The following is a 20,923-nucleotide window of genomic DNA, read 5'->3' as shown; positions in this document are numbered from 1 at the left end:
CAGAAGTGGCTGGAAAGTTATTGGTGTTCTGACCACACTGTCTTCCTGCCAGGGATACCATGAGAATTCTGCAAATATCAGCTTTTATCATTACTATTACTAGTGGGCAAAGCACAAAAAATGAAAACCTCTGGGTATGGCAAACACAATAATAAGTAACCCCACACAGGTACTCTTCCTGCACTTTCTTCCTCATAATCCCCAAGGGCACATGATAGAGCCATTGTTTATGGGCATCAGCTGCAGACAATCCAGCCTTGACAGTGATGGCCAGGGACCCCAATGTGAGGGTCCCAACAGGAGAGGGAGAGTGTATGTGGAGGAGGGAAGACCAGAGAGATAGCAGTTGCTCTGAAGCTTTCCAGACAAACAGAGGTAACTTCCTCAACAAAGCAAAGAGCAATGTCATCCTTCTTGGCTCAGAAAGAAAGAGAAGCTCCACCTACTATTTGCCTAAGTTGAAAGTTTAAAGGAAGAGATAACCAGTTCCTGTCTTGTTTAGAGCAGAAAATACAGTAAAGCCAAGAAACAAGAGTGGACACACCTCTGGCATGCTTATTTGTAAGAGTGCAGCAGGTGATGGAAGGGGTGGGAAAAGTGCGTGGTGGAGAAAGGGCTGGAAGACAGACTATAGGCTGTTGTGTTCAACACCCACACTCCACCCTTCACAAAAGCACTTCCAGAGAGAAGCCTCTCACTTTAGGAATAGCCATAAAACAACATATGCCCCATGACTCAGTTTTTATAGGTTTGGAGATCTAATTTATGGGGGAAAAATTCACCAAAATTCATAAACTAACTAACCTCCCACAATAGGGGAACAATTAGGAAAATTATAGTGGAATCACTCAGTGGAGATTATGCCACCATTGAAAAGTAAGTAACATTCACAAATCAATCAACATGATATAAAAGGTTGGTTACCAGAGAGGGTAGGAGCTGGAGGGGCAGGAGAAATAGGTGAAGGGGATTAACAGGTGGAAGCTTCCAGTTACAAAAAAAAATAAGTCATGGGCATGTAAAGCACAGCATAGGGAATTAGTCAATACTATTGTAATAACTTTGGTGACAGATGGTAACTAAACTTATGGTGGGGATCATTTTGTAATGTATAAAAATATCTCATCACTATGAGGTACATCTGAAACTGATAGGATATTGTATGTCAATTATACTTCAATTAAAAAAAAATCCCTCTGGCCCTCAATCCTCTGTCCCCAACCCCTGCTCATGCTCTCTCTCACTCACTGTCTCTCTCTCTCAAATAGATTTTATTTATTTATTTGTCAGAGAGAGCAAGAGAGAGCACAAGCAGGGGGAGCAGCAGGCAGAGGGAGAAGCAGGCTCCCCACTGAGTAGAGAGCCCCATGTGGGACTCAATCCCAGGACCCTGGGATCATGACCCGAGCTGAAGGCAGACACTTAACCAACTGAGCCACCCAGGTTTCCCAATAAATAAAATCTTAAAAAATAAATAAATAACAACAACATGCATAAAGCAGTGTCAGTAATCACTCTAAAATATGTTAACAGTTGTAGTTTATAGACGATGGGCCTACAGATGATTTTGTTTCCTTCTTTCTATTTTTTTATCATAGTTCAACTTCTCTAAAAATAACACTTATACTTTTACAATGAAAAATTAACTTTATATCTTAAAAGCTTACAATGACAACAACTTGGGAAAATACTTATGACACATATAAGAATGTGATAATTAAAACATGTTTTAAAAAACTATGCCCAGGCCAAAAGAAAGACTAGAATAAAATGCATCAAAATGAGTTATTATGAGATTATGTACAACTTCTATTTATTTGACAAAAGTCTTACAATATTATTCATATAATGAAAAGAAAAATATATCTTTTAAATGTGAGTGAAGTTTTTGGCTAAGAACACTCCGACAAACTCTCTAAACTATTTCTTTCCCATTTGAATCAATTTGTTAATAATTAACTCTCAAGTTTGGCATGCAATTTGCTTATTGGAGTTTTTCCAGCTTATCAGTGTGGATCCTTAGATACCAATAATTTTGGTTGCAAAGGGAGACTTTAGAAATGAACCTCCAAACCTGATTATGATCATAGTTACCTTTTGGTAAATGAATTTTTATTTTTAAGCAGGGGCCTGTGTAGGTTTACAAATTGACCCACATACACTCACCACATCTTTGGGTGAGGAACAAATAAAGAACACTTTCTGTTATTCTACATGGACATCTGGGTGGAGGCAAGAAAGTTTAGAGCTAAACATTTCGAAGACAATTTCATGATTTATCCAATAGTGAATTTACACATAAAAGATAACAGCGTAACACCTTAATTAATCGGAACTCCTGAGTAGAGAGTGTGGGGACTCAGAGAAAAATAAACTGAAATGAATAGCCTCTTTTAATAAGGATTGGCCAGAAATACCTTCCTGTTCCCATCCTTGAAGAAAACTTTCTAAAGGAGTCTTGGTCACTAGTGAATAAAACTACAGATACACAGAAATTGCAATGGTGAAAAGCGGATTTGCCCTTCTGGATCTTTTCAAGCTTAGGGTCCATTCTTTCTTCTTCTATCTCATTCCTCAAGAAAAGGAGAATGGTATAGTGTAGAAAGGGAGGGCTTTGGAAACTAATCTGAATTCAACTTCTGGTTCTGCTGTTCACCACCTTTGTACACATTAGTTGGTCATCCTGAACTTTTATTTGTTTATGTTTAAAATAAAGACAATAGTATTACCTGGTAGCTCAGTAAGAAAAAGGGAAAAACATCTCACACCATTTTGGCTTCATTGATGGATACCCAGTAAGGACTTATTATACTTTGCCTCTCTCAGCTTGGTATAGATATACATTTCCCTGGGAGGCAAAACACATTATGTTTTATGAGTTATTTTACCCTTCATTATTTGCTTTACCCTAAATTTTTCTCAGCTTCTTTCCTGAAAGCAAGTTTCAAAAAGGAGAAGGAAAAGCTGAAGATATTTTCAGATGAGAGGAGGCTGGAAAAGGAGAGCCTTTTGGACCACTCCATGTTGTTGCCTTAGAATAAACCTAAAAGAAGTTATGTTCTGGCCTATTCCAGAGGTTTCTGGAGGCAAATCAAAGACATTCACAAAGAATGTCCCAAATCATTGGTCTCAAGTAAACAGAAGCTTTCAATAACTCATTTAATCAAGCACCTTCCATGTGCCAAACACTGTCCCAGGTGCTGGGATACAACAGTGAAGAGAGTGGGAAAAATCCCTGCTCTTCTGGAGCTCAAATTCTTGAAGCAGGAGATAAACAGTAACTATGAAAAATAAATAGAGTATACAGTCTTCAGATGGAATGGAAAAAAATCCAAGCCAAAGAGGGATTGGATATTCCAGGGGTGCCATGAAGGTGCTTTTTTAAACAGTGTGGTAAGGAAGGGCTCAAAAAATAAACAGATGACATTTAAGCACAGACCTGAAGCCAAAGAGAGAGCAAGCCCTGAGGGAACAGCAAGTGCAAGGGTCCTGGGGTAAGACAGTGCACAAGATGACTGAGGAACACCAAGGAGGCCAGAGCGTCTGCAGCAGAATGAGCAAGAGGGAGAGCAACAAGACAGGAGGCAGAGCAGTAACTGACAATGACCTATCGGCCATTACCTGAACTTTGCTTTTTCACTCAGAGTGGCAATAAGAAGCTATAGAAGGTAATGAGGCACAGAAGATCCATTTTTGGACTCGTGTTTTAAAAGGAGCACTCAGGTAGCTGTTTTAAGAATAGACTGTAGTGGGCCAAGGGCAGAAGTGGTCTGGAGGACCCTACAATATTTGGGGTAAAATGACAGAAGGATTTGAGAGATATCTAGATAGATACATATAGAAGGAGGCTGGGCTTCTTAGCTATTTTGCTGATCTCCTCTTGGCAGAGGGCCAGGAACAGCCCTGGTTGAGCAAGAATCTGGAACCTAAACCCCCTTGGATGAACAGGAAACCAAAAACATTCAGGAAAGTATGGGCAGCACAATTAAATTCTAGAGTGGGCTCCAGATTATTCCCTACCCTGCTCTGGAGGAGAGTTCTCAGTCAGGTTCAAGCTGGATTGTCAGTGGGATTCACACACCCTGGAGACCATCTTTTGGGACACACTCTTGCTTCCTCTGGAAGAACCTCTGTTGTAATCTCTGGGCCTGTTCTTCCCTCTGTCTTCTCCCTCTGTTAGATTATTTCTTCTCTACCCTCCTCTCCATTGGGTTGGGGTTGCATCCAACTCAGAGGAGACCCCTTTCTGGGGAGAACTGGGGTAGCAGCTTAATCCAGGCTCTTTTAGAGGCTTTAGAGAAAAGAGCCTTTTTGTTACTGTGTTCCTCTTTGTATACCTTTTCTTGCCAAGAAGGTCATAAGATGAAAAAGGATCTGTTTCAGCCCAGGGCTACCAAAGAGCAATCACAACTCATGTGTCATCAATGGGGTCATGGCACTCTTTAAATTTTCACCATGTGAGATCAAACTTCATCATAAAAGTTAAAAAGTAGCTCTGTGTTGCTATTTCTCAAATATGTCCAGCTCTTGGGCGCCTGGGTGGCTCAGTTGGTTAAGCGACTGCCTTCGGCTCAGGTCATGATCCTGGAGTCCCTGGATCGAGTCCCGCATCGGGCTCCCTGCTCGGCAGGGGGTCTGCTTCTCCCTCTGACCCTCCTCCCTCTCATGCTCTCTCTCATTCTCTCTGTCTCAAATAAATAAATAAATAAAATCTTTAAAAAAAAAATATGTCCAGCTCTAAAGGGTTTAGCAGCTAAAAACAGTGTCAGTTTTCAATCTGACTTTCTTCTAGTCAATACATAGTCACCTGACCTGTACATAAAGTTTAATGCAGCACCATCCGTATGGGTAAACAATGAAAGCAACCTAAATGTCCACCAACAGGAGAGGATCAAGTATAGTCACACCATGAATATATAGAGTGGAGAATGAAATAGCCAGAACATTATGAACTTGAACAAATCTCCAAAGCAACGTTCACCACCCTGTCAAGAAAGAAAACTACAGGACTGTTGCAATACTATTCCAATTTTACAAAGAGTCAAAGCTTGCAAAACTAGGCCATACGTCACTAATGGGTAGCTCTATATAGCAAAGGCTAAAATGATAGGTGGGAGTAACATCGAACTCAGATTAATAGCTGTATCTGAGGAGGAAGCCCATGGGGAAGGCTATCCAGGGACTTGGGTCACTCACACAATGTTCTATTTCTTAAGCAGAGAGTGAGTTGCATGGGTGTTCTTTGTATCATAATCTATACTGGGGGCTTTAAAGAAAATTTTACAAGTCATCTGGGTTGTAAGAACTTTTTTTTTCCTCCAGTGGAGCTCAAAGCTCTTCTTATTTTGATTAAAGAAGCAATGTTCCCGTAAACACTTGTACTGCTCACGACTGCTCCAGGCCTACGGCCAGAGGGGTAAAGGCAACGCTCATGATTCATTCTAGATTCCGTCCCACTTTCCAGGGCAGGCCCAAGGATCACAGGCAGGACCTTAAAGTCCAAACTTTAGATAATAAACATGGCATATCAGCCTAGATGTCCCCCGTGCACCCTAGCCTCTGTCCCCAGGAACAGTTGGCAGATGGAAAGGCTGTGAGGATTCTGTGACCTGAGCACTTGTTTATTCTCTCCCTTCAAGTTATTTGTTTCTTTGTTCTGGAATTAAGTTCCTCCTTCTTCTCTCCTAGCCACCCTCTTCAGATTTCAGCTTAAACATGACATCTGCAAGAAACCTTTCCTGGCCAACTCTGCCTCATGGAACCCAGAGCTTCTCACATTTCTGTAGGAGCAGAGAATGACTATCTGACTCACCCCAGTCTCCCCAGCACCTTTATAGGGTCTGATAACAGTAGATACTCAAAAAATATTAATTGAATGCATAAATGAGAGAGGAGGAGCTCACCGAATATCTAATGGAGAAAAGGCATGGGTCATCTGGGCACAGGCAGAGCATAGGAAGTGAATGTGACAAATATTGACTGGGCCTTTTCCATTTGTTTCCAAAAGCCCCGTCCACTGTGAAAATGGAGGGTAAACTCTGAAGTGGTTTTCGCTCTAAATGTCTAGCCTTAGGCAGCTTGCTTAGTCAGAACCTCTCTGTTCCCATCAATTAAATGATGCTAATTGAGCATACCCATGAACTTCAGTGCTCTGTATATCCATATATTTGCTTGTTCTCTTCCCTAGAGAATCTATAGTAAGGTGATTAGTGGAATGCTAGCAGAAGGACGGAGACCTCTTCTTTGCAACCTCCCCAGGGAGCTGGCATCCAATTTTACAGCCCATTACTAAGCCACTTGCAGCAAAGACTCTCTGGAGACTATTTTTCTAAGAAGGCGCAGACATGAGCTAGTAGAGGCTAAAAATATAGAGAGCTACAGACAACTTCTAAATAAAAGCATGAAGAATTGAAAATTAGAACAACTGAGGACACTGGGATATTGGCAGATTAGCAGGTAGAGGCTTTGGTGTATTTCTAATTGTTTGACCCCAAGTCACTAAAACATCTGCTTCACTGTCTCACCACTCAGCAAACACAGGCAAACATAGTACTTCTGTATTTCTGTTATAAATACCGAACTGATTGTGTTACATTCTGATGTTGTTACTAGCTGAGGTTGACAAGGCCACGAGTCCATTGGCAGGCAACATCATCCCTTAATGGGATGGTGACTTGGGTGCTAATCATCTGATGAAAAGATGGGCTCCCAGGCAGGGAATGAATCCTGACCATGCTGGGAGAAATCTGCTCTCACTCTGCAGATCTCACTTTTTGTTTGAAGAGCTAGGATGTCTGTATGTCCTCCTGGTGGCTAGGGGCTAAGAAAGCTGCCACCCTATGGAGTCAGGCCAGGGGGGCCACATGGTCTAGGTTCATATAACTGTTAGTGTTTCGTTTATTACTCTGAGCATGTATTAATGTTTAGTTAAATGTCCCTGTTGGATCTCTGATATGCTGCAAGCCATCAAAGGATGGTCTTGCTCATTAAACAGAGATATGACTGCAGTGAGGGATTCATAGGGTACAGGTGATTCTCCCATATGGAATGTTCTCACTCCATTGCCAATCTTGGGGGAGCTGGATAGATTTGTATCCTTTGTCTCTATTAAGGAAAGGTAAGTTTATTTACACAATCATTTTTGTTTTGATTCTGCCCTGCCTTTTGCTGGCTGTTTTCACGGTAGTAGTACTTGAAATCAATGCCTTCTAGCACCCTTCCATAGTAGAGATATTGCCTTTAAGTGATTTGAAATATGCTTCTTGTAATTTCTACACCTTGCCCTTTTACCTCTGAAGTAATAGAAAATAAGTAGTATTTTTCTCCCATAATAGCCCTTCAAATATTTCCTTGTCCCATCTTCCCTCTTCAAGACAAACAATCCTAACCCTTTAACTCCTTTTCATACTGCCAGGAATTTAAGAGTTCCTGAAGTTCTATGACCCTCTAAAACTGTGGTGCATAGAAATGAGAGTAAACATTTATTTTTTTAAGATTTTATTTATTTATTTATTTGACAGAAAGAGAGAGAGCACAAGCAGGGGGAGCGGCAGGCAGAGGGAGAGGGAGAAGCCTGCTCCCCATGGAGCAAGGAGCCAGATGCGGGGCTGATCCTAGGACCCTGAGATCATGACCTGAGCCAAAGGCAGATATTTAACTGACTGAGACACCAGGCACCCCAAGAGTAAACATTTATTCAGCTCTTACCATGTGCCAGATACTCTTACAAATATTTTAGATGCATTAATTCATTTGATTTTCACAGCAGCCCTGTAATATAGGCTTATTGTTACCTTTATTTTAAAATAGGAAACTAAGCCACTAAGAGCTTATATAACTTCTCCAAGCCCATCCACCTCATACACAGTGCAACAGGGTGTTGAACTCAAACTGTTTGGTTCTAGACAGTATACTCTTAACCCAATGCTGTTCTACTTGTTGGGACCCTAAACCTAGGTTATAACTGGTGGTCTGGAGCTCATAACTCTAAAATGCATAACTATAGAACAGCAAAATATTAATAGGCCTTCCTTGAACAAGACCCCCTGGCCAAATACATTTGGGAAATACTGAGTAACAGAACATTCTCCTCTGCAGGTCTTCCTGGAGATAAATATCCTCTCTGCAGGGCTTCCCGGAGCCTTTAATATGTGTATATGTACAATGGCTTTCCAAAATCTAGATGTAGAATTTTTCAGACATATCCACCCTTGGAACGCTCTTCTAATAAAATACCTACTAATGTATAGAATTCAATAGAATATCATTTAGGAAACACTGCATAAAATATAGTTTAGATTCTTTCATTGGTTTTGCCATGTATTATCCTTGGCTTCATTTTATATGGTACAGAAGTTCAGTGTCAACTACAAAATTTAGGAGTTTTGCTTCTATTTCCATCTAATGCTTGCTCTTCCACCCTCATTCACCCAGATATCATGAGAGATATAAATACACAGACACATTATGGTCACCACAGTCTCTCTGCTCTACCAAGCTACTCTGCTTTTCTCTAATGGCCCTGCCCTGACTTTTGGTCATTGCCATTTGCCTGTGAATGCTCACAAACCATATTAAATAATTCATTCTAGATTTTTTTTACCTTGTTCTGAAAAGAAAAATTAAAAATCAAGACTTTGGACTCTCTCTAGTCTTCTAACAGATGTTACCTTCTCATGTTTATAATTTTTCCAGGATTTCTGATAGGGCTCATAGATCACATGTGGAAGGGATAAAAGAAAAGACATTGTATGAGCATCTTCTGTAGGCTCAGAGACATATCACACATTTTATGTAGCATATAAAATCTCATGGCTCCCTGGAGGTATGAATCATTAGCCCCACTTTATAGATGAATAAACACAGGCATATGTGTTAAATGATCTGCCAAAGTCAATGAGATCTGGGATTCGAACTCCATAGTACAAAATCTATGCTCCTAATACTCTTTATATCACAACATGTACCTACTATGGCATTTGGAACAAAAGATATAAACTCTTGATAAGTTATCCTTTGAATCTTGATAAAGTCTTAGTCCCAGAAATCTCCCTAATTCACCCCCTTAGAAGTAGCAGATGGTGATGGGATAAAGTGGCTTCCCCAAGGACCCAAATCCTGAGATTTAGGGTTAGCATGAAAGCCCAACCATGTTTTCTTGGTTTTCAATTCTTTGTTCTGGCAGTCCCAGTTCAAAGATCATTCTCTTGAAAAGAAGACATGCAAAATAATGGTTATATTGTTTTGCTTTCTCATAAACAATTGATTTTTCTCTGATAAAAATGATAAGCCTGGGGTTTTAGAACCACAGACCCTAGGTCAATTTCTGAGGTTCTACCACATTGAGTGTTTACCTTAGACAAGCTACTGAGCTCCCTGACCTTTAGCTTCCTTGTCTCTAAAATGGGTATGATATCACCTACCATCACTAAGTAACAAATGATTTAATTTATAGAAAAAATTAAAATATTCTGAGTATTAAATATGCTTTATTTCATGGAAAGTAGTGGGTATAGTCCTTGGTGACAGCAATAACTCCTTCCTTGGCAATAGCTTAGAGCAATGATTCTCATTCCTGATTGGGCATCAGAGTCACTAGTGAAATTTCAGAAAAATTCAAGAACAAACAAACAAAAATCCAAAACCCATAAAGGAAGTGACTGAAAATATTAATTACATTAGAATTTTAAAGTTCAGTATGACAAATGATACCATAAACCCAAGCAGAATAAAGAGACTAGGAGAAAATGTCATCCACACAATGGTATTCAGATTACAAAAAATTGTCAAGAAATCAGTAAGAACAAGATAAAATTGCAGCAGAAAAAAATTTAAATCCTAATGGACAAGTCACAATTTACAAAAGAATAAAATCTAAGGTCATGAAAGATGAAAAGACACCCCATCATCTCACTCGTAATCAGGGAAATGAAAGTTAAAACAATAAATTACCACATCCCACCCACTCTATTGGCCAAGATTAAAAAGTAATAATAAGCAAATAACCTTAAAAATATAGAGAAATGAGTGTTCCCACAGTAAACTAATGTTAGCATAAATTGTTACAGGACATTTGGAGAACAACTTAGTTTCTTTTAGAACTAAAAGTGTTGGGGAACCTGGGTGGCTCAGTCGGTTAGGCATCCAACTCTTGATTTCAGTTCAAGTCACAATCTCAGGGTCATGGGATAGAACCTCATGTCAGGCTCTGCACTGAGCATGGAACCTGCTTGGGATTCTCTCTCTCCCTCTGTCCCTCCCCCAGCCCTGTGCTCTCTCTCTCTCAAATTAAATTAAATTAAAAATGTTCATCCCTAGGACCAGCAATTGAAATTCTAGGTATCTACCCTAGAGAAATATTTGCTCATTGCATACCAAAAAAATAAGAGGAAAGAACAGAGCATTGCAGAATTGTCTGTGACTTCAGAAAATAGGAAACAACATGGATGCCCAAAATAGGGGGATGGATAAATAAAACATGGTATATGCAAATTAAGAACTACTCTTCAGAAGTTATTAACTTGATCTGTATGTATCAACATGTATATATCTCAAAAACACTGCATTCAGAAAAAAAAATACATAGGAATTCTTCCTGAACACTTCATGTATAACTAACTGCTCTGAGGGTTTTACCTGCATTAAGTCATTTAATCCTCAGAACTACCCTTTGAAACAGATGCTATTATTATCATAAGGAACTGAAGCACAGAGAAGTCAAGCGATTTTCCCAAGGCCACAGCTGTCTCTCCTGAGTCCATGCTCTTGATGGCTCTACTGAACTGACCCAAAATATACTAAACTCACAATAATGCTGCCTTGGCCAGGAAGTTTGCAGCATGACAGGATTGAGGGGAGATCAAAAAGGACTACAGCAGCATCTTTAGTGTTGTATTTCTTTTTTAAGAAATAGTATGTTAATTTGTAATTTTTGAAAGCATAATCATACATGAAAAAAATGGAAGTGAACTTGTCAAAACGTGAACAGTGCCTGATGTGGATGAGGGGAATATGGGTCATTATTTTTCTTGCACTTTGATACATGTTTCAATTTGAAAGAAAGAAGGAAAACCTGGTGACAGATCCCTTTCCCTCAAAGAATAGGAGGATGGAGCCACGATATTTGCATTAAAAAAAAAACAAAAAACAACTCCAGAGAATCCAGATGTGCAGGGACAAGTGTATTTGGCAGAGAGGTGTGAGGTGTCAGAGAGAGCTCATGGCTTTGAAATCCGGGATCCCATCATCAGCATACATTAGCTGTGTGACCTTGAATGAATGACTCAACCTCTCAGAACTACACTTCCTTCATGAAGAAAATGCAGTAATACCTCCTACACCAGGTTGAATGGGGACCAAATCAAGGATCCTCCGTGCCTGGTTTATCACATGCTGTGGTTCCTCAGACACTAGAATTCAATTTTCTATCTTCCTTCAACACTTTGAATGAGTATAACTTAACTCTGCATTTTGCCAGTCTGTTAAAAAGGGTAGAAGGGATGCTGGTCTGTACAATGTCTAGAGCAACTTCTGAAATATATTTGGAAAAAACACAACACACACTAACAAAAAACCCTTCACCAATCCCAATACAGTGACCTCTGTTTCCTCCTCTGTGAATGTGTGTAATTACCACTTATTGACCATGGCAGGTGAGTTTTGAATAATGCTTTAAAAAGTTCAACCTGAATATGTACAGACACACACACACACGCACACACACACATACACACCTCCTCTGGGTGCATTTTATCTAGTCTTGGTAATTTAGTTACTTGTGGTTTATTTATTAGGTTGAAAACATCCTGTTAATTTACTATTATTTAATTTATTAACTGATTAAGGCTTGACCTCTCAAGGGGAAAATGCTGACTGTATAATAAAAAGGCTAAAATGTTGCATAGGAGCATTTTACAGATACATTCTTCCTCCTGAACAGTTTGTCATTCAGAAAATACTCTGTCTCTCTTCTCTGTGCTCATTGTTTTCTCTCATTCAGGTAGACATTCCCCTCCCCACCGCACCCCCACCTCCTTTGGATAGCCAAGTTCAACGTTTTTAAAAACAGACTTTATTTTTTAGATAGATTTTAGATTTATAGAAAAACTGAGAGGATAGTATGAAAGATTTCCATATACTCTACACCCAGTTTCCCCTATTACTAGCATCTTATGTTAGTATGGAATATGTGTTATAATTAATGCACTCATATTGATGCATTTTCATAAACCAAAGACCATAATGTATTTGAATTTTTTTTAGTTTATATCTCATATCCTTTTTCTGTACTAGGCTCCCATTCCAGACCCACATTACATTTAGATGTTATATCCCTTTAGGCTCCTCCCTTGAGTGTGACAATTCCCAGACGCTTCTTGTTTTTGATGACCTTGATAGTTTTGAGGAATATGGGTCAGGTATTTTGTATAATGTCCCTTAATTGAGGCTTGTCTGATGTTTTTCTCATAGCTAGCCTGAGATTATGGTTTCAGGGGAAGAAGAACACGGAGGTCAAGTACCATTTTCATCAAGTCATACCAAGGGTTAATCCTACCTACATGAGTCATCACTGTTGATATTGACCTTCATCACCCAGCTGATCTACTGTTTATTGGGTTCCCCACCCCCTTTCCATCCTGTCCTGTTTGGAAGAAAGTCACACTGTGCCACCCACACTTAAAGAGTGGGGATTGATTCTCTTCTTTGAGTACAGACTATCTACTTAAATTATTTGTAATTCTTCTGCATGGGAGATGTGTCTCTTCTCTGTTGATTTATTCATTCAGTCACCAGATATAATTTTTTTAAGGACATTTATTTATTTGAGAGAGAGAGTGTGTGTGCACGAGAGTGGCGGGGGGGGGTAGCTCAGAGAGAGAGGGAGAGCGAAACCCAAGCAGACTCTGCACTGAGCCCAACCTGGGGCTCCATCTCACGACCCTGAGATCAGGATGCCAGCTGAAACCAAGAGTTGGACACTTAACCAACTCTGCTACCCAGGAACCCCACGAGATATAATTTTATTAAAGAAAAATTGGGGTAAAAATTAATTGGTTCAAAAATATTCCTTCTTAAAATCCAGGAGAAAAAAATAAAAAAACAAAGCCTAATTTGCTTTGCTTCTATTTAAATTTAATTTCATTCTTTATTAAACATTAAATATGTATAAAACTGATCTGTAGAGGATATAAAGATGACTGAGCTGAGGTTCCCCTGCCTGAAGAAACAGGCCCAGACAGAAAATGTATATACGTAACAAGGCAGATAAGTGCTGCAGTTAAAAGTAAAGTGCTTTGGGGACATGGAGAAGATAGTAGTTAATTCAGGGAGAGCTTGATAAAAGAAGTCTGAAACCAGGGCCAGCTTTCTGTGCATGCAACTAGTGACTCTGATTCTGATTATGAATGGAGAAACAGCAGCCCAGCTAGAATGACTTCACTCAAGTCACACAGTTGGTTAATGTCAGTGTCTGAACTGAAAATCAGGTCTTCCAGTTCCAGATCCCATGTTCTTCTTGCTGCACTCAATTAGAAAATAACCCAGAAGTCCACTATGCATTATCCAAGGCGGAAATGAGTACTTACCTCAAATAAGCGCAAGACTTTGGCCAGGGCACCAACTTCTTCTTTGAGTGAGAAGATCAGAGATATGGCACCATTTTGATTGGAGTTGTCTTCAATATAGCTTGTTTCCTACAAGATGAAGTGCTTTTGGTTAAAATATTTTCTTGTGAAATCTCCAAGGAAGAGGCTGGCATGAACTCTCTCTTACAGTCAAGGCTTAGAATACAATAAGCTACATATATTCTACACAGAATATAATTTCTGGTGGAAAATAAGTAAGTCAAGGGAAGTGATATTTTCAATGATGCTCTTAGGTCAGAATTCAATTTTAGAAAACTTTAATTATTCACTGATGTCACCAGTCATCCTATAGTTTCAATACCTTTTAATGAGCACCTACCAAGTGCCAGACACTATTAGGACTCTGAGATCCAAAAATGAATAATCCATAAATGAATAAATGAATCAGGAGCTCAATATTTGGCTTACTAGACACATACACCACACAAAGATCCTTAGAGATGGTATAAGACAGTTCAAAAAGTATCTGGGAAAACACTGAAAAATATGGTGTGGAAAGTACTAAAAATGGGTGTTTGAGACCAATGACCTGGGTTGAAGTCCTCTGTCTCCCAGTTATCAACTGAAACACTTTGGGCGGATAGCATGGCCTTCTAAGTTTCCTTATCTGGAAAATCATGCTAATCGTAAGCCCTGTCAAAGCAGTATTCACATAATGAAAAAAACAAAAAGATAAAACAGCTTACATATAAAAATGATGGAAATATTATAAATACACAATAATGACTTCTTGGCCTTTGGCAAAGATCTCAGGGAAGCATCACACTCAGGAAAACGTTGTCTGGTATGCTAGTATCTAAGATATCCAGTTATTGAAAGAGTCACAAAATACATAAAAGTAACACAAATAACCTATCAGAAGATGGATGTCTTATACTACACAGCAAAGTTTGACATGGATCTAGCACTTTCTACATGCACGTGACAGCAAACTAAGGTGGGATTAGGGTTGGCGTTACAGGGTTTGCTGCAACCTTTAAAAATTGTACAGTCAAGTTTTACAATAATATATAAAGTTCCATATGTGCCCACAAATCAACAGCATGTATCTAGAACTAGGAAGAAAAGAAACCATGCAGAGCAATTACTCTCTTGTAAGGAAATTACTCTCTTGATGGTTCAACTGGCAACATTCTCTTCTGTTGGCCTCAAAGAAAAGTAACACGTTCCAGATACAACTCAACAGACACCACCTATGACTGGGGCAATTCAGGCTTGAATGCACCCTTCCTCAAGACTCCCATCACCACCACCTTCCTGCCCCTGTGCTGGTCCAAGTCCTATCTGACCTTCTCCAGAAGTGACCCTTGGGGTCAGGTCCTTCTTTTGTTCCTACTGCTACCACACTAATCCAGCTCTTAGTGATCTGTATCGATCCGGCCCTAACAGAATTTTACTTGTGTCCTTCTTCTACTCAGAATTCTTCAAAGGGTCCCCATGGCCAACAGGATAAAATACCTCTTTCTGATATTCAGCAGTATCTTGGGACCTCATCGCCTGAGGCCCACCCACAGGAACTGCCTCTCCAGCAAACTGGCTTTCTCTTTTTCTTTTCAGCTCCTCATTAAAGCAAATGCCCTGCACCACTCTCCCTCCTCCCCTTTCACATATCTTAGCCTGACTCAAAAGCCCTCTTTGGGTCTCACTTCTGCCAGGAGACCACTGTATTCCCCAGCTGAGGTGAACAATCCCTCCTGGTTCTATGCATTCCATTTGGCTTCTGATGCCCATGTGGGACTTGACTCGCAGAGCTGGCCCTGTCTTTAGAGTTCATCTAGTTCCACCCCCTTATTTTGCAGATGGGGAAACTATGCCAGAGAAAGAAAGGTGTCACTCCTCTGAAGTGACACAGGTGGTGGGTAGCAGGTTAATAACCCAGGCTCCTGAATATCATTCTATATAATTCCTTCTGCTATGGGCACTATGTCCCATATTAAGGCCCTTATTTCTTGTAGACCAGTTATTCAATACCCCGCCTGACAGCCTATGCTTGCCCACGCCTGTCCCCTTCAATTTCTCCCCATACGCTTTCTAGATCAGAGTTTTTCAAAGAGTGTTCCTTGTTTCTCCCCTTCAAAATTACCTGGGGATTCTTTGTTCCAGTGCAGATTCCTGGGCCCCACCCTAACCTATCAAATTTGAGTATCAGGGGTAGGATCTTAGAATCTGCATTTTCAAAAGATCCCAGATGATTCTTAACCACGAAAGATTTTGCAACCACTGATAAATGCACAGCCTATTTTTTTAAAATATGACTTTTCTCAAATGTGTCTGCAAATTCACATTTACCATATGATTAGGTACTACTCTTTGTCGTTATTAATATTAATAATAGGACTTGCCATTAAATGAATACCACTATGTGCCAGGAGTCATACTTGGTGCTTTTTATAGTTAATAAACATCATCATTGGCAGCAACTAGCACTGTTATAAGAGTTTACATGTAATTAGCTCATCCAGTCCTCACAATAGCACCATGAGGTAGGTGCTATTATTTTGCAAATGAGGAAATAGACCCTGTTAGGTTCAGTGAATTGTCCAAAGACACCCAGCTAATGAGTGACAGAGCTTGGATTTGAACATGGATCCAACAATTTCACAGTCCTAATTCTGCCTCCCAGTGACAGACCCAACTGAGACAACAGCTCCCCTTTTCAAAACTTGAGGGACCTTAAATGAAAAGAAGCTCATGGAAGTTTGTGATATGGTGTGTGGCCTTGGGTGGATTCTGGTTCCAACCTTGCTATGTTGATCCAGCATGGGACCTTGAGCAAATCTCTCCCAGCATATGTTTTTGGCTCATAATCTATACCTTATTTGTTTTCAAAAGGCATGTGAGTTGACTTAGAAACATCTATACCCAGGATGGGTAAAGGTAGAGAAAAGTAGCTCAGAAACTAGATAGGAAGAAATAGGGCAGGGAAAACGAACTTTACTAGCACCCAGGAAGGAAAGAATTCTGATCATCAGGCAATCCATTTAACAGGAGAAACACATTCTCTATGGTTGTGTCTAACAAATACACTCTGTTATCTTTGGAAAAGAGCATTTTTTCAAAATTACGAACAAAATTTAGTGAGGTATTTCAGGGGCACTTTCAATCTTAGTGTTTTTTGGAGTCATGGTAGGAGGCCTGTATCTGCATGTGTGAATATACACGTACACATCCACAATGGAAGACAAAACCGAAAACAAGATGCAGATATCCTGCCTCGGACACTCTATATTCCAGCCTGTCTCTGCAGGAGGAAGCAGTGTGGTAGAGGAGTGCCCTGGGGGTCGGAAGTGAGATCTGTGTTTGAACACTGGCTTCGCCATTCAGAGCTCTGATTTCCAAGTTCCCCTCCTCTTGTATTCCACTGCCCTGTTCTATTTTTCTCCACAGCTCTTTTCTCTACATGAAATTATGTGTCCATTTGATTTGTTTTTGTTTTGTTTTTCTCCTCCACTAGAATATGTTTCAATGGCGCAGAAACTCTGCTGTGCCCGGCACATAGTAGGGGCACAATTAGTCTCCTGTGTGAATGAAGGAGCCAAACATCTCTTGCAGGGTTGTCATGCCTGTTGTGTGTGTAGAGCACATGATATGTCACGTGCTCTCCAGCCTTGTATCAGAATTATGTCGGGTGTGTGCTATTCATCTGGGTTGGGAGCTTCGAGAAGGCATAAACTATGTCTTTTTTGCAGACTGTCAGAGCTGGAAGGAATCCTAAAGACTATTCCAGTCCAATCCCCCCAATCTACCTCCACCTCAAATTTTACAGATACAAAACTGAGCCTCTTCACCCTGGTTAGGTAACTTCCCCACTACACAGCTTCAGTAAACCAAAGATGAGAGCTCACATCTCTTGCCTCCATGTCCAGCATCCCTCCGTGGTGTAGCTGTCCCAACCACTGTGCTTGACTCAGTGCTTGTCTCTCTTGCCAATGTTCCAGACACATTTTGTCAAACAAACAAATCAGTTCTGGCTAGACACTATGCTCCAGGAATTTTGCTAAGAGCTTTACAGACACTATTTCATTGAATTCTCATCCCAAGTCTAGGACATGGGTATTTTTATTCCAATTTTTCAAATGGATAAGCCTGAAGCTTTGCAAAGTTCAATACCCTGCTTTCAATACAAAGGTATTACCCAGCCTGTTCTAAACCTTCCTCTCTACCCCCAGTCATCAAGAGTAAGAATCTGTGGTTCTCAGTCTTCTAAGTGTTCTATAAATAAAGCTTTAAGCTCCCATGGCTCCCTAACCAGATCACTGTCCCACTTCCTCCATTGCCAATGGCACTGGAAATAAATGATGACAGAGCCAGGATCTGTTCTGGGATCTGTGTGATGCCTATGCTATCCCTCCTCAGTAGGAAGTTCTGTCAATCAAGCACTGCATACCTTTTTCAAAGGAAGTCTTTCTTACGGGACTCAAAAAAAGTCAGTCCAAAGTTTTGTGGTTTCTCTAGTTATACTAAAACATCAACCATTCTCTCCTCTCCAGCCTATCTGTTCCCTAGATGGCTCTCACTAATCCTGCAGATGACACATGTCTGTAAAGTCGTGTTATCTCCCCGGGCTGGGCTTTAAGTTGAATCCTAGAACCTGGGAGTGTGATAAGTCAATTAAAGAATGTGTTCTGCAAGTTTCCACCTCAAGAGAAAGGCAATGAATCCCAGAGAACAGAATACACCCTGAGCATTATCCCCAAGTCACATCTAGGGTTCTCTCAAATTCCCAGTCCAGGGCTAAGTCTTGTTCATTTTCCTCTCTGTTTAATTTTCTCTTTCCCCAGGTCTGAGTAAGTCTGAGACGTCCTCATGCCTCATTTTCTCCCAAAGGTGAAAAAAGGATATAATTTCTTACAATTTTGCCATTGTGATAGCTGGCTGAGAGCACTTCATAAATATGACAGTAGAGCAGATCTAGAAGAATCCCATCTCCCATTCCAGATCATTACGAACCAGCTGCTTCAGGGTAGGAAAGAGAAAACAGGCAACAGAGAGGGATAGTGACTTGTCCAAAGACACACAGCTAGTTGGGGGCAGCTCTGAAAGCCGGATCCCCAACTCCTAAAGCAGCATTCTTTCCCTGAAAGCCCCACAGGATAGATGTCCTTCCCTAGGGAACAGTTGTTGAGGACCTGTGCTATCTGTTGCCTTCCTGGACATTTTCATCACCTTCAAATAAATTCAGACTCCTCCGTGAGCTTAAGGGAGTAGGAAACAACATTCCTCAGGCCCTTTACCACCAGGGATCAAATTCCCCTCCCTGCGCAGCGTGCAGCCGGGCCAGTTCTGGCTCACCTGTGCGTAGGAGAGTTTCCGGCCGAAGCTTCCGTTCCCCAGGACCGTAGCTGACATGCTGGCTCCCCTCGTGAGTAAGGTCTCTAACTCTGGGGCGTCGGTGGCAGGCAGTTTTGCAAACAGCACGTGCTGCTGAGGTTTTTAACCTGGCGTTAGGAGGGGAGGACAGATTCCAAAGATGTCCCCTGCGAGGTACCCGCCACAGTAACGCCCCCGGTAGGCGTTGTCCTGACGCAGTGGGCTCCAGGTCATCCAGCGGGGCCGCCCCGAGGGGAGGGTGTGGTGCGCCCCCCCCCCCCCGGAGGCCGGACTTGGCTGCAGGCCCTGGATGGAGCTTGGGGCTACCTGTCTGCTGGAGATTAGGTAGGGTTGGCAAGTCCGTGATTCGAGAGCACGGGAAGCGGGTTCTCTGCAGTGCGAATAACCTTGAGATCTGCTGATGACAAAAATTGTAAGAAATAATCCTTTCTTCCCCCACCCGCCTCCCCATGAGGGCAGAGCGGGGATCCTAATTTAGATTTCGATTAGGGGTCAGGGGCAGGGTCCTTTCTATTAACCATTAAGCCAACTATCTTTCTGTGCTTTGACTTCAGAAAGCTACATAGAGGTAGCATTGTAACCCTGAGCACAGCAATAAAGAGCAAAGGTAAGAGCACAACCTGGGTTGCAATGCATTCGCATGTCCTCGAGCTGTTTACGTAACTGCTGAGAGCGCCCAAAAGACAGTGGTAGAGCCACTTTGCCAGGATCTTGTGAGAATATGAATAAGAATGAGGTAATGCATTAAACATTTAGTACAGTTCTTGCCATATAGCTCAACACTCAATAAATAGAAGGTACTGTTTAAAAGGATGTGACGACAAATAATCACTGAGGACCTCTACTGTGGGCCAAGCAGTATTCCAGGCACTGAGGATCAAGCAGTGAATGAAGTAGAGGATCCTGCCTCCCCTGCCAGGCTGCCATTCTGTGTGCAAGACAGAAAATAAATTAATAAATAGGTTTAGTGCTAAGCCTTCAGAAGAAAATAAAACAGGGGGAGGGGCGAGGACTGAGCTGGTGGGTATTGAAGAGCGGACTCCTTCAAACAGGTAGGAAGATGTCATTCACCCCCATATTTTCAGATCAGGAATCTGAGATGAGGCATTCATTGCCAGTGGGAAAACAAAATTAAAAAAACACACTGCTAAGTCAGAGGTTCAGAAAAGATGTGAAAAAATCGGGGCATCAAAGCCTTGAGGGCCTGCCTAATATTTACCCAGGATAGAAAACAAGCCAATAATAGAGGTTGCTAGAAATCCACCCCCTTCCCCTCCCACAATTTCGTGACAGAGTGACAAAGCATCTGCCAAAGGAAAAAAAAAAAATTCTCATATTTGATATTCAAAACCAGTGGACTAACTCCCAGTTCCACCGCTGATGAGCTGTGTAGCTTTAGCTTTGGTCAAATCCATGCCTCAGTTTCTTAGTCTTTAAAATGGGGTTTTTAAGGATTGTTGTGGAGGATTCCTTGAGCCTCTATGATGTGCCAGGCTGCTAAGAATAGAGACATAATTAAGTGTAATTTCTGTCCAAAAGGAGTCCTTGAATGTCTGGTTCATATTTTCTATGGTAAATCGGAAGATCAGTGTTGTTGAACATGGAAGAACAAACCCTGACTTCCGCCCTCAGGAGAATCTGTATCCTTTAAATGACTCCAGTGTTTTTTTAGTGTGGGAGACATGAAATAAAGAGTTTTCCTGAGCCCCAGGACTGCCTGACAAGCATCGTTCATCCCCTGCTATTGCTGGCATACTGAGAACAATGGACGGGACAGCACCCATATTCTAAGGGCATGCAATAAATGAAAGCCAACAATGACAGCCACTTGTTTACATGCACACTGAATGTTCGTTGCTGTGCCAAGATCTTCACACACATAATTTCATTTCTTCTGCTCAATAATCCCATGCCCAATGTATCCCCACTTCACAGATAAGGAAACTGAG

General features: G+C 41.1%; 1 protein-coding gene across 1 annotated transcript in view; it reads right to left on the bottom strand.

Moving 5' to 3' along the window:
* PAH (phenylalanine hydroxylase) overlaps positions 1 to 19,131 on the bottom strand; it is a 67,239-nt gene extending 48,108 nt beyond the window's left edge. The window contains exons 1-2 of the mRNA XM_045867086.1: positions 18,936 to 19,131; positions 13,584 to 13,691 (exon numbers count right to left, since the gene is read on the bottom strand). Coding sequence (XP_045723042.1) covers positions 13,584 to 13,691; positions 18,936 to 18,992 — 165 coding nt within the window. The 5' untranslated portion in view covers positions 18,993 to 19,131. The remainder of the gene's footprint in view (positions 1 to 13,583; positions 13,692 to 18,935) is intronic.
* Between the last annotated feature and the right edge of the window lie 1,792 nt (positions 19,132 to 20,923).

The sequence above is a fragment of the Mirounga angustirostris genome, unplaced genomic scaffold, assembly GCF_029215605.1.
Source record: "Mirounga angustirostris isolate CCGP_5_RB_7025 unplaced genomic scaffold, mMirAng1.0.hap1 SCAF_5, whole genome shotgun sequence".
In the NCBI taxonomy this organism is placed as follows: domain Eukaryota; kingdom Metazoa; phylum Chordata; class Mammalia; order Carnivora; family Phocidae; genus Mirounga; species Mirounga angustirostris.
Note: the sequence above shows the minus strand (reverse complement) of the source record. Positions and strands in the feature narration are given on the sequence as shown.